This window comes from Neofelis nebulosa, chromosome 5 (genome assembly GCF_028018385.1).
Source record: "Neofelis nebulosa isolate mNeoNeb1 chromosome 5, mNeoNeb1.pri, whole genome shotgun sequence".
Lineage (NCBI taxonomy): Eukaryota > Metazoa > Chordata > Mammalia > Carnivora > Felidae > Neofelis > Neofelis nebulosa.
In genome coordinates, this window is record NC_080786.1 from 153,943,519 (window position 1) to 153,956,460 (window position 12,942).

A 12,942-nucleotide genomic window follows, 5' to 3' on the forward strand; every position below is an offset into this window, starting at 1 on the left:
TGCTGGGGGAGAAAGTGGGCAAGGAGGGGGGTCCCCAGGAGGGGTCTTTGGCCGGGTGTCTTCTGGGGAGGTCAGCAGTGTATGCAGACTTCTTGGGGCCACGATTTGGAAGCCTCAAGAGATGGCTTACAAAGGTAAAAAGATATTTGCTCGTGTGTGGGGTTGCCGCACATTCAGAGAGTGGACAACTGTCAGGCCAGAAGGGTGAGGAAGTCTCCCCCCGAAGGAAGGTTCTACCTGGCGACCACCATGGCTCTTCATACTGTCCTATGCACTTGCAACGTTCGTTTTCCTAAACATATCTAATAGGGGTCAGTGGGATGAGGATAAACACTTCAAATGCTAATGGGAAAAACCTTAAGTATAGATGTCATCAAGATCTTTTCAGATTTAGGAATTTCTATGCTGTGCCAAAGATCTCTCTCTCACACACACACACACACACACACACACACACACACCCCAGGAAAATGGGGTTTCACAGGGCTGCATGCCAGCAGCCAGTTATGAGACCTTGTCTAAATTATTTAACCTCTGGGGTCTCTGGGGTTTTGCTTTTGTTTTTTTGCAATCGTTATCTTTAAGAAGGACCCGGGAGTCTCCCCCTGGTAGAGAAAGCAGGCTGCAGTCATTTGCTGCGAGAGACAGAGGTGCTGATTCATCAGTGCGGCTCCTGGATGAGAGACAGTGATGGGGAAGAGGGCGGCTAAGAGGGACAAGGTGGAGGGGGTCGCCCCCATCTTTTTCAAGCAATAGTTAAAACAGAAGAACTCCATCTGCTCAAGAAGCATGAGACAGATTAGAATGAACACTTACTTGGATGTTTACTCGTATTGGGGTTCATACTGCTTTGAGGAACTGATTTATTCATGAACCAGGAATGTGACTGCGGTCAGAGCCCCAGTTCAAGATCACCCCCCAGACCTTCCTAATATGTGCCACACGTGCACCTCACTCTCGATGCCCCAAGGGGAAGGGCATGGTCCTGACTGGCAGACACTTGATCTTTAGTGGATCTGCAGAAACTAAAGAGGACAATTATGACAAAAAGCCCCATCAAAACGGCATGCTTCATTTGCCATTCTTTTGAGCCCTTGTACTTTTTTTTTATGGCTTAAGGAGGATTTCTATCATCTACCTTTTACAGCCTCAGTAAGGTTATTAAAAAACAAACAGGAACTGAAGAATGACGCTCAGGTGAAATCATGACTAAAATAACATGAAATAAATACATGAAATGAATTTAGAGGTATCATTTCTACCCTAACATTTTTTTCACTTTCTGTTGGAAAACAAACTGTTTTATGTATCGATGCCCTCCCTCATTCTCAAAGGATTTTAAGACAAAAAACGGGGGTGGGAATAACGTTTCTGAAGTGCCGTGAACTGGCCGACCATCGACGCTAACAGCCGGATGGCACCTAAATGCCTCCTCGCTTCAGAATCCACTGTGCTGTCTTGGGGAAAGACGGAAGAAACGACAAGCGGTTCGGATTCAGACGGAAACGGGACTTCGGCATGCGCAAGTTTTCTAGCAATCTCAGATGAACGGCTTTGTGAGGTCTTGCAAAGTACTGAGCTTTCAGATGATAAGACACTCGGAAATTTCACCAACGTGGTGTGTGGCTCGCCTGTCCTATCAGATATATTAACCAGCTTTATCTGATCACGTTAACAATAACAAATGCTTTTCTGATGTACATATTTGAAAGCATTCGGGGCAATTGCTAATCACAGTGGTAGTGACAACCTGGGTCTCCCAGTGTGCGAGTGTGTGTGCCTATGAGTGTGTAGCTATATGTGTGAGGCTGCGTGTGAGTCTGTGTGCGTGAGTGTGGGGGGGTGCGTGCGAGTGTGGCTGTGGGGGTGTGGGTGAGTGGGTCCAGTCCTTTACACAGTCACAATGTCTCACGTCCGTGGGAGCCTCGGGCCGCAGCCTGAGAAGTTTTTGCAGAAGTATCAGTGATCCCGTGGAATCACCTGCTAATTCATAAATGTCACTTCTTATAAGCAGCAGGTAAGGAGTGAGTGTTCGTAGCAGGTTTATGTCTCTAAGGGTTTCTTTCTCATCTTTCGGAGATTAAGTATAGAACTCCCACATTAGGCATTAAGCACATCGCTTTGATCCGAATACCGTGAGCCAACGTATCTTTAGGAACCGGATGCATTTCCAAGCAGTCTTTACTTAAAGCCTTTCATGTTTTTGAATATTCAAGTATTTAACGCTTAGAAGCGTCAAGTCAAAAGAGCTGTCTTCACCACATTACCCTTCGTAGGGCTAAGGTGTTCATAGGCAATATTAGCGAATGGGAGCGATGTGTGAAAATACGGATGAGTCGTCACCACCGGGTTCTGGAAAACATTTCCAACAGGAAGAACAACAAAATCATTTCGGTGTCACGCTGCCTTTAAGGGAGTCCGCTCAGGTGTTCTAACTTGACGTCATTCAAGAGGGGGACGAGAAACCAGAACAAGAATGTACGATGGCATAGTATGACACTGTCAACAAAATAGATGCTTTTTACAAATATTTTTGCTCTACACTTCACCTCTGTGGGATTTTAAAAGAGCTCTTTTGGGGCGCCTGGGTGGCTTGGTCGGTTAAGCATCCGACTTCGGCTCAGGTCATGATCTCACGGTCCGTGGGTTCGAGCCCCGCGTCGGGCTCTGTGCTAACAGCTCGGAGCCTGGAGCCTGTTTCAGATTCTGTGTCTCCCTCTCTCTCTGCTCCTCCCCTGCTCATGCTCTGTCTCTCTCTGTCTCAAAAATAAATAAACGTTAAAAAAAAAAAAATTTAAAAAAAAGAGCTCTTTTGGGGGACAAGAGGGTGAAGTTGTCAAAGAATCATTTACGTAGTTCTGTCCCTCTGTGGAGGATGGCTGTGCATTACCGGGCTTGGTTCTATGTTCACTAGATTCTTCTGGGCTCACTGGTCTAGCACGAGGCCAGCACAGAGTAGATACTCAGTGTGCCTGCCTCGGATGGAGCAGGTGAATCCTTACTGAGCCCCGAGAAGCAGGTCTGATGAAGACATAAATAACTAAGGCTCCCCAAACTGCTATTTACTTAGCTTATTTATTAACGTGTCTTCCTTCCTGTACTGTGGCATCAATATTAGAGCCCCCTGCGGCCTCCGAGGCCCCGTGTGCTCTGTTTACCTGGGTGGGGACAGCCACCTGCTTGGCAGAGCAGACTCGAGATATATCTGGGGGCTCTGGCTGTGTTTGCCCAAACTCAGAGGCAAGCACGCACCAGGAGGCCACATGCAGTCAGAGGGGTTCAAAGAAGCCCCACACAAGGGGAGAGGCACCCCCCTGCCCTGGGACGGGAGGTGCAGGAGGAGGCTGGGACTGGACTGAAGGGGAGGGTGGGAGCGTGGGCCACACGGTCTTGGGATGCAGGCCTTAGTAGCCTCCCGGTGAGGGCTGTGGTACGGGTGTGTGTCTATCCCGCTCACGGAGAGGCGCTCAGTCTGGTTCAGCGACACCCACCCTCTGAAAGCAGGCACACGGAGAGGTACTCTCCCCAAGAAAGTTCTGGGCCCAACCTCGCCTCTATCTGAGCAGGCTCTCATTCAGAGGCTTGCCCAAACCAACAGAAGGATTTTGTCCTGTAACTTGGAAGAAAAATAAAAACAAACACAGAGAAACAAGAAGAACGACAGAAGACAAACGGGAGGTGGGGAAGGAGAAGGGGAAAAAGACAGAAGGAGGTTTGGGATTAAATGGCTCCTCGTGAGGAATATTCCGGCATTCCTCCTGAGCCCTCTCCTGGGTCAGCTACAGGCACTTTAGAAGTTTCCCTGCTGAGTTCTATTGGGAATTTGGAAGAGGTCAGCCTTTTAGGATACACGTCACGTAGAACTTTCTAGATACAAATCAACATCTTGGTACTGCATGTGGAGGCAGGGGCTTGGCATAGATACTCATCTAGGAAAATGCATCCGTGCCTAGAGGTCCCAAATGCCACCCACTCCGTTACCTCACATCACTTTTGGAGGATACATGATGTTTTAAACAGCTGTGCACACCTGTGAGAGCCTAAGAGGAGAGGCAAGAACAGGACGACAGGGGGAAAGCAGACTGTGTCCACTGATAAAGATGTGCCCTCCGTAGCCTGTATCCCACATTAGGAGGAGGGCCTGCTAATCCCAGCACACATCCTTTGGGGGCAAACTCAACAGCTCTTTTAGCCCTCTTACCTCCGTCCATCAGGTTGGCCCAGTAAATGACTCTGAACCCCTGGAGAATTCCATTCAAGGCTTCCTTGGAAAGTGTGGACCAGGATATTGATATGCTTTCTGGTGATGTTGCTATGGCTTGGACATTTTCAGGGGGGTAACTGGGCACTGAAATTAAACAATTAGAATCTGTAACAATCGTGGGAGGTTTAACTGGCAAAGCAATACCGAATAAGCAACATTAGTTTAACACTGCAACGTGCAAGGAAAGAAAAAAATCGCACTCAATCCACAAAATTAAGGGAAAAAAAAACCCGAGTACCACTACCCTATGCAAATATTATAACTCTGTAAAATGTAAAATAATATGAGTTTACGTAAAATAATATGAGTCTATGTCCTAACATACTTTCATAGTCTCCCTTTCTAATTGCTTCACTTTGAAGGAGGCTGGACTGGGACTGGGAAATGGGGAACGCTTCTGATATTACTGCATGAGTAAAACACCATAGCTTGTCCGATTTATTTCCCCATCACTCTTGTAAGTGACCCTCTGTATTTAGCTGCATCTGGCATGTAAATTGGAAGCTATTGGAAAGTGCTACAGAGCAGACATGTAGTCATATAGCTTATTCACTGTCCCCCCTCCTCCCAGGCCAGCCTCCCCTTTCAAAAGTATAATATTTTGTCAGAGGAAAGAGGGAGAATGGATTAAGACAGAGGCCGGAAGGATGTCTGAGGTCTTGTTTTCTTCACATTGAGTTTATGCAAAGCTTAAATGGCCTGGCTGGGAGAAGGGACAAAGTATCAACAGAAACACACACATCGGTGCACCATGAGCATTGAAGTGAAAACCAAAAGGCATACGTAACCATGATTGCAAAGACCATGGAGTCGGAAAGAAAAATCCCAGTTTTAGGGTTCCTGGTTTTGTAAGACTTCTCTCCCTGTAAAAATGGTCGGAAGTTATGGATGCAAGTCCCCAGCGTGCGAAGTTGCTGCCTTAAAAATCTACACTTAGTGTGACAATGAACCCCATGCCTTATCTCTGCCCCTAACCTTGGGCCTCTGGACACCATTCATTCTCTATGGCTTTTCAAGCACGACTGGAAGGCATGGGAGAAGGGTGAAGTAACTCCTCATGGTCACTAGGGGGTGCTCGGTCACCGTGAGATTTGCTCCAGGACCCTGCTCATTCCTTTCTCTGGTGCAGAGTGGTTGAAAATAGAAAGCATCCAAAATAATAATAATAATAGTAATAATAATAATAATAAAATAATAATAAGAAGAAAAATAAAATAATAATAATAAGAAGAAAAATAAGAAATGAAAGAAATAAAGAAAAATCCCCTTTAACATTGACTTGGAAGAAATTCTTAGAAAATCAGATTTCTACATCCTAGTCGGTCCTAGGGAGAGCCTTGGATGCACTCGGGAAAAGCCCAATTCTCCTGCTTGGAATGATTGGGATGCTGGAGAGGAACAGATTTGGGCTCTGCAGTCAAGGGTGAGACCCAGTCCCTGCAGCCGGTGAGTGAATTAAGGCAAGTTTCCCTGGAACCCCCAGTCCCCGGCCCGGGCCTGGCACCTTTGTCACGGCAGAGCCAGCAGGAGCCAGGCTGTCGGGGGCCAGAGCGGCCACCAGGCCAGAGCCGACGGTTGAGGAAGGAAAGGCCCGAGCGGCCGCTTCCAGAACCTACCATCCTCGAGGGTGGTGGTGATGATTTCCTGAGAAGAAGGTCCCGTCCCGGCCCGGTTGCAGGCCTGCACTACCAGGCCGTACTGGGTGAACTTATTGAGGTTGTCCAGGGTGTAAATCTCACTGTCCCCAGTGGTGTCGATACTGATAATGTTGAATTGGAAGTTGCCCCCGGTGCTGTACTCGCGGTATCCTATCTGGTAGCCACGGATAATCCCATTTTGCAAATGTTTCTTGGGAGCCTGAAGAGGAGAAGAAAAGAACACACTAAGGAAAACTTGAGAAGGACAGGAGGGAAGCCCGCACCCACCAGCCTCTTAGGGAAGCGGAATCCGGTCAGACGGCCATGGTGATGAAGGTAGGAGGTGTCCTAACAGGAGTCGAGACAGGGATGTTTGCAGTGAGCTCATGCACAGCTGCCCTTGGCCGCGTACTCCTCCTCGGGGGTCGGAAACACCACGTACCCATGTGGTGCCTCAGGTCCACCAGCCGTCACACGGGGACACCAATCTTCACACCTTCACCTAGCAAAATCTACTGAGTAAGAGCTGCTCTGACAGGGAGCAGAAATGATTTTTTGTTTTATTTTATTAAAAATTTTTTTAAATGTTTATTTATTTTTGAGAGAGAGAGAAAGAGAGAGAGAGAGACAGAGTGTGAGCAGGGGAGGGGCGGAGAGAGAGGGAGACACATAATCCGAAGCAGGCTCCAGGCTCTGAGCTGTCAGCACAGAGCCCGACGTGGGCTCCAACTCACAAACCGTGAGATCGTGACCTGAGCCAGAGTCGAACCCATAACCGACTGAGCCCCCTAGGTGCCCCCAGAAATGAGTTTTTAAAACAAGGTCCCTGGCCTCGTGGAGCTTCCACTTTAATGGAATGTTCCAGAATAAAGGTGTTTCCAATTGAGAGCTGCATGCGAAGGGGGCCCACCAATGACAAGAAGGCAGACTTCTTTCCTTAAGGCACAAATCGTTTTGGAATCATTTCATGGGGATGTAACCTGGGCAGGGGTGAGGCTATAGTTGGCTAGTCTCTGCTAATGACAGAGGGTCTGCTGAGTCGAAGACAGAACATGTTAGCCAACATCTTGGATTTTTAAAAGAAGCCAAACTCTTTACAATTATAAGAGCAACACAACGGTGATTTTGCAGGGAGGTTTTGCAGACTTTCAGGCAGTCAAGAGATACTTACTTGTGTGCAAAGTGTACATATATGAGTATTTGTATTATGTCTGCGTGTGCCTTGTGTGAGTACATGTGTGTATGTGTAAGCATGTATATTTGTGCTATGTCTGTGTGTGAGTACATGTGTGTTTGCATACAAGTGTGTACAAGTGTGTATGTGTGCATATTTGTGTTTTGTCTGATGTGCGTGTGAGTATCTGTGTGTCTGTATTTCACTACAAACCGTGGGCTTAGAGCCCTCAGGAGCATGAGGACTTTCTCTGTCCCCCAAGTGCTGACAATCCAATTGGAGAGAGGGAGTAAACACTTAGGAAACCAGAGAGACTCTCAAGTGTCGAGTGTCCGGCCCTGGACGCGAAGGCCAGCAGGCGTCCAGGAAGCGGCGAACTCGGAGCAGTTGGAAGGGGCCGTTCCCCGTGGACTTGGAAGGGTGGCCAGGGCTCGGGCCTGGGAGGTGAGGACATAGTGCGCGGTGCCTGCAGAAAGCGGCTGGGAGAGGCAGGGTGGCCGCAGGAGAGCAAGGGTGTCCAGCACAGGGCAGCCAGGAATGGTGGCTAGGGAGCAGATGGGGTGGGGCTGGCTGGTGAGCTAGTCCTTCATCAAGGGCAAAGCGCGAGGCAGCGGCATCCACACAGGGAGAAGGCAGAAGGAGGTTCTGGGCAGCATTAATGAATTTCGGCAAATATTGATGAATTGCCTAATAGGCACCCTCCCAGTGGGATTATACCGCCGGTTACTCTGGAGTGTTAGTCTGAGCTATAGAGGAGCAGTAAAATCACATCTTTTAAAGCAAGTTTCCTCATACTTGGTTTTCTTGGATTGTAGCTGTCTTCCTCAACAAGCAGTCTGATTTCAGGCAAATACGTAGATCCGATAGAGATCCGATGAAACAGGCATGTAAACCAGTGCGTTCATAGTCAAGTCGGCACCGTTGGATCCTGACGCGAGATCTTTTTTATAAGCACAGCTCTATGCAATCTTGTTTTTCCAGTGATGAGCTATGACTTTTCACTTTGTATGAAACCGGATCGAAAGAGTTTAGATTTTGAGAATTTGATGACATGGAAATTGTTTTACCACAACCCCTGAGTGGCATTTATATCATTTAATTAATTAATGAAATTAATTTCCCTGCAAGAGTCATCTCTAAGTCAAATTTAAAACAGGTATTTCTTTTATTTCATGTAGTTTTTAAATGTTAAATACAGCATGGGGCGTCTGGGTGGTTCAGTTGGTTAAATGTCTGACTTCGGCTCAGGTCATGATCTCACGGCTCGTGAGTTAGAGCCCCGCGTTGGGCTCTGTGCAGAGAGCTCGGAGTCTGGAGCCTGCTTCTGGTTCTGTGTCTCCCTTTCTCTCTCTGCTCCTTCCCTGCTCATGCTCTGTCTCTCTCAAAAATAAATAAACATTAAAAAAATTTTAATGTTAAATACAGTGACCCAAATATAAATGATATATATTTTTTAAGATTAGGTTTAGACTCATTAAATATTCTAATTTTTCAAGTGACTCACTGTGTAGGTTTAAGACCCCCTCAGACACTAGGTCAGGATCCCAATACGGTGGTTACGCATCGGATCAAGAAGCGAGAGAAGGGAATAAAGGCAATTTCCATCAGAATACGTTTACATAGCACAGCAACCAATTTAGCTAAACCTTCCAGAAGTAGAGGAACCTACTTGCTGACTTTTAGCTCCTTGGGTTTGGGAGATTAATCATGCCTGTGATCTGGTTGCATGGGTAGGGTGGAGAAATCTTCCTTTTTTCCCTCCCATGGGTAAGAATACATTCTAACTAGCGTAATTATGCTAGACATTTTTAAATCAAAGAAACATTGAACAAATCACATGAAGAGAAAGCATTGCTTGCATGCGCAAAAACAAGGCAAAATTCTAACCGTATCAGGCAGAGTTTATGTTTTATCATTATTTTGTATGCTGAGCAGTCAGATTTCAACTTAGGGATGTGTTTACATGAAAGAAATCCTTGGAAACACTGAAAAACTCTTACCTTTTTACAAATCCATAGAAACAGGATTTTTGTACATTCAGTATAGGAAATGTTAGGGACTGTGGTGCGCATTCCAAAGTGTTTTGAAAGTGACCCTGGAGATTCTCTCTGGTTTGAATGGGCAACAGGCCAGTGGGGACAGGGGGTGTGGAACAGTGGTGGCCCCTGAATCCATTTGTCTGGCGATGAGCTTCACATCATCCTAAGGCAAGTTAGTACATAATACCCTTTACTTTCAAGTTTGTTTGCAGTGATGCTTTAAACATCTGAGCCTTGGAGCATGTGTTGACCTGGGATAAAGGTAGATGTATGTAAAGAAGAAATCCTAATGTGGAAGATGGTTTCAGAACCATCAACCAGTTTGATGTTAAATAGCATCAAATTGTGATCGAAAAAAAATGTTTTCATTTGTTTAATGAAACTAAATGAATGGAGTTAACGGTGGAAGAAAGGAAAAAAGAGGAAATCAGGTAGAGATCTTGAATCCGGGTTGCAGGTTACTGAAGAAGGCAAATTTCCTAAGAAACCACTTCGATCATGCCCCTTCTCTCCAAATCTCAGCTGTACCTGTAGTTGAGATTTAACAAGGCTGTTCCTGGACGTTCCCTGATGACCTAGGGTTCTCTCGGGCTGCTGAACAAGCATGGAAGTTCTAACTCTCTTGCATTTTCCCATCTCATGAGCCTCTCCCCGCTGCTCCCCCGCATCAGAGATTACTCCTCTCCCTTCTCTGTCAAAACCCAACTCATTCTCCACCGCCAGCTCATCGGTTTCCTTCGACTGCCTCCATCCACGTTCTCTCTCCTTCAGCCTCTGGTTCTCTCTCCTTCAGCCATCGGCTCAGCAAGAACCGATCACTTCCATCCCCTCCTGCGGCCACCGGTCTGTATCGAATGTTGGTTTCCAAGAACTTGAATGCCAGCTCCAAGCGCACAAGGATTCCCACAAGCATGCCTGAAATCTCACCCACTCACTCGTCTAAAACGGGACTTCAGCACAGGGGACATTCTCAGAAAATGTTATGGTAGACGCAGAAGAGAAGGGTTTTGAGCACAGATGAGGCTCAACAAAAGTGACAGGTAGGAATGACCTCAGTTGCAGGTTTATAATCTGACTGGGTCCAGGGCTAATGGGAAAGGCTTAAAGATGGACGAGATGCCCGGAATCAGGAATCACGATACAGGCCTGATCAGAGGCCTGGATGAGCCAGTACGGAAGGAGGTCTCAGGAGCACCGTGCAACTTAGATTCAAGCTGAGAGCTGGCTTCCACGTGGTCACTTAGTGTGGCAGCTCACGCATCAGGATGAGAGATCCAGGCAGGATTTGGAAGAGTCCGGCTTCATTTTCCAGGCCCCGTTAAAGCAGCAAATAGCATTCAAAGAACCAACTTATTTGGACAAAGTGATCTTTTTATTTTCCTTCTTAAAACAGGTATTCCAGAAAGTTTGCTCACTTCATTAGCCAGCTGATGGGCTACATGTTTTCATAATAAGGATCACTTGAGGCGCCTGGGTGGCTCGGTTGGTTAAGCAGCTGATTTCAGCTCAGGTCATGATCTCACGGTCCATGGGTTTGAGCCCCGCGTTGGGCTCTCTGCACTCAGAGCCTGGAGCTCCCTTTCTCTCTCTGCTCTTCCCCCACTTGTGTTTTTGTGGTTTTTTTTTTCTCTTTCTCTTTCTCTCAAAAACAAACAAATAAATAAATAAGAACATTAAAAAATATACAATAAGGATCACTTAAGGCAGACCCACAGATTTAGAGCAAACCTCACCTGCCAACTAGTCCTCTTAATACATACTAAAGGAAGATTCTGGAGAGTAAGTGAATGGAAAAATGAAGAAAAAAAGAACAAAGGAAGGAAGTCTAAAGTGGAGGAGGGCCCCCTTCACTCTATATTGTAGAATTCAACATTCTGGGTCCCTTTCCGCACTGGAAGATGTTGTTATTTACAGATGGCTCTGATTTACGGGAGGTTCTGTTCCTACCTTCTCTCAAACCCCTCAGGGTGTGCTACAGTTCCACGAGAAGCCCTTCTCTATTCACTATTGCGTTTCTCATGTAGGGGTTAATTATTTTTCCACGTTGAATACTACTCTTCCTTTCATTTGCCTTTGGATCCAGTAATGAGCCCGGTTTCTTTCCATGTGCCTCATTTATCTGCCATCTGGGGTACTCTGTCCCCTTTCTGGCCCTGGCATTTTCTTCCTCCTTTAGTCTCCCTAAACAGCCTTCTTTCATCCTTCTAGGCGCCCTTTCTCCAGCCTCCGATCCTCCCCTGCCAACCCCCACTTCCTTTAAGAAACTGTCTTTTTTGATCTCCATGACAACAGTAGCACCTTGTCAATGGATCTGTGTGGTTTTGCAAGTGCCAGTATTTTACGCATTCATCCAAATCAGCCTGGGAGCCGCAGTGGCAGATGTAGAGGTCTTTAAAAAGTTGGTAAAAACAGGGATGTGCAAATGCTCACAGCACCATCAAGGACGTGAGTGATGAGAACAGGCATCTCTTCTTTAGAAAACCACTAGCCGGGGCCTGTTTCTGGCACGCTCCCCTCCCCCTTCCCACCACAGGTGAATGGACTCTGCTCGTTGCCAGGATTCACCTGCCGGCCAACCATGAGAGCTAAAAACCTCTACCGCAGACTTCTGCATTCCAGGAACACCACGTTGCTCAGGCATGTTGAGTAACTCAGGTGAAAAATGAATCGCAAATTTTCCTTTTAGATTGCTCCAAATTCACTTAAAATGAAACCTGTCCTCATTCCCTTTATTACAGGGGCGGCGGTCTGTCTTTTCTCATGTTCGTTCATGTTATCCCTCCAGCCCCCTTCCCTGCTCCCCAACATAAATAGCAGCTACTCAGTAAGCTTGTGCAGTGAACGGATGCGTTAAATAGCGCAGTAGGGGCTGGTGCCTCTCCCATACAAGTGGACACCTGCAAGTGAATCCGTGATTAACGCAGAGCACTATGCTTGTGGTGCCCAAGGTTGGCACTGGGTAGCATGGAAGGGAAAAGAGAGAGGTGCCTTTTCCCATTGTGGGCAAAAAGGTTCCCGAGAAGGAACACTTCACTTGAGCCTAGAGGAAGACCAGCCGTTGCTGGAATGCAGTCGACCTTCCCTGCTGCACCCAGGCGAGATCACAAGAGATGACCCTGGAAGGAATACCTCCGAGGGACCCTTCAGGAGGGATCTGTGATGACTGTGGGGGTGGGGATGTCTGGAGTGGGGAGAAAGCTAGGGAATCCCCTCTGAATCAGAAACCTGCTGAGGGGTAGGGGTGGTGATCTGTGTTTTCACAAGTCCTCCAGGGCATCCTGATGTATGCTCAAGCCTGAGAACCACCGTTGTTGTCTTGGGGAGTCTTTACAGAGTTGAATATTGGCCCTGCTTGGGATGGACAATGTAGTTAAACAACCACTGATTCCTTAAATTTCAGGTCACTAATAACCCATTTTCCTGGTCTCTCTGTGGAACCAAAGGGAACACAAGCAAATAATGACTGTCAGACCTTCATGGTCCTGTGAGTGGCACAGCGGGGAAGGGGCTCTGCTTCACATGCGGCCTCAGTTGGAGGGGGACCACGCCTTGCTGCACAGACCCCTGGCTGAGCAGCCACTCTGAGTGAATGGACGGTGGGTTTTGACGAAGCGATGTCCAAGAGAAGAGGTCTGCACCTTGTCTCTGTCTGCACGAACTACAGTGTCCATGCTGTGTGTCTCCTATGAGGGGTACCCATGGCCACGTGGCACCCTCCCCAAAAGTTACTGTCATCCAGTGGTCAGGGCAGAATGAAGGGTCACATGTTGTGAAATACAAAGTGGACATGTGATCTGCCCATGAGATGTGCTTTGGAACACAGAAGCT

General features: G+C 47.1%; 1 protein-coding gene across 2 annotated transcripts in view; it reads right to left on the bottom strand.

The window, feature by feature from the left end:
* DSCAM (DS cell adhesion molecule) overlaps positions 1-12,942 on the bottom strand; it is a 701,711-nt gene that overhangs the window by 36,169 nt on the left and 652,600 nt on the right. The window contains exons 17-18 of one of the 2 annotated variants that reach the window (XM_058732055.1): positions 5,881-6,121; positions 4,202-4,348 (exon numbers count right to left, since the gene is read on the bottom strand). In XM_058732055.1, coding sequence (XP_058588038.1) covers positions 4,202-4,348; positions 5,881-6,121 — 388 coding nt within the window. Of the gene's footprint in view, positions 1-4,201; positions 4,349-5,880; positions 6,122-12,942 lie in introns of those variants that run through there. The other variant, XM_058732057.1, reaches the window with a different exon arrangement.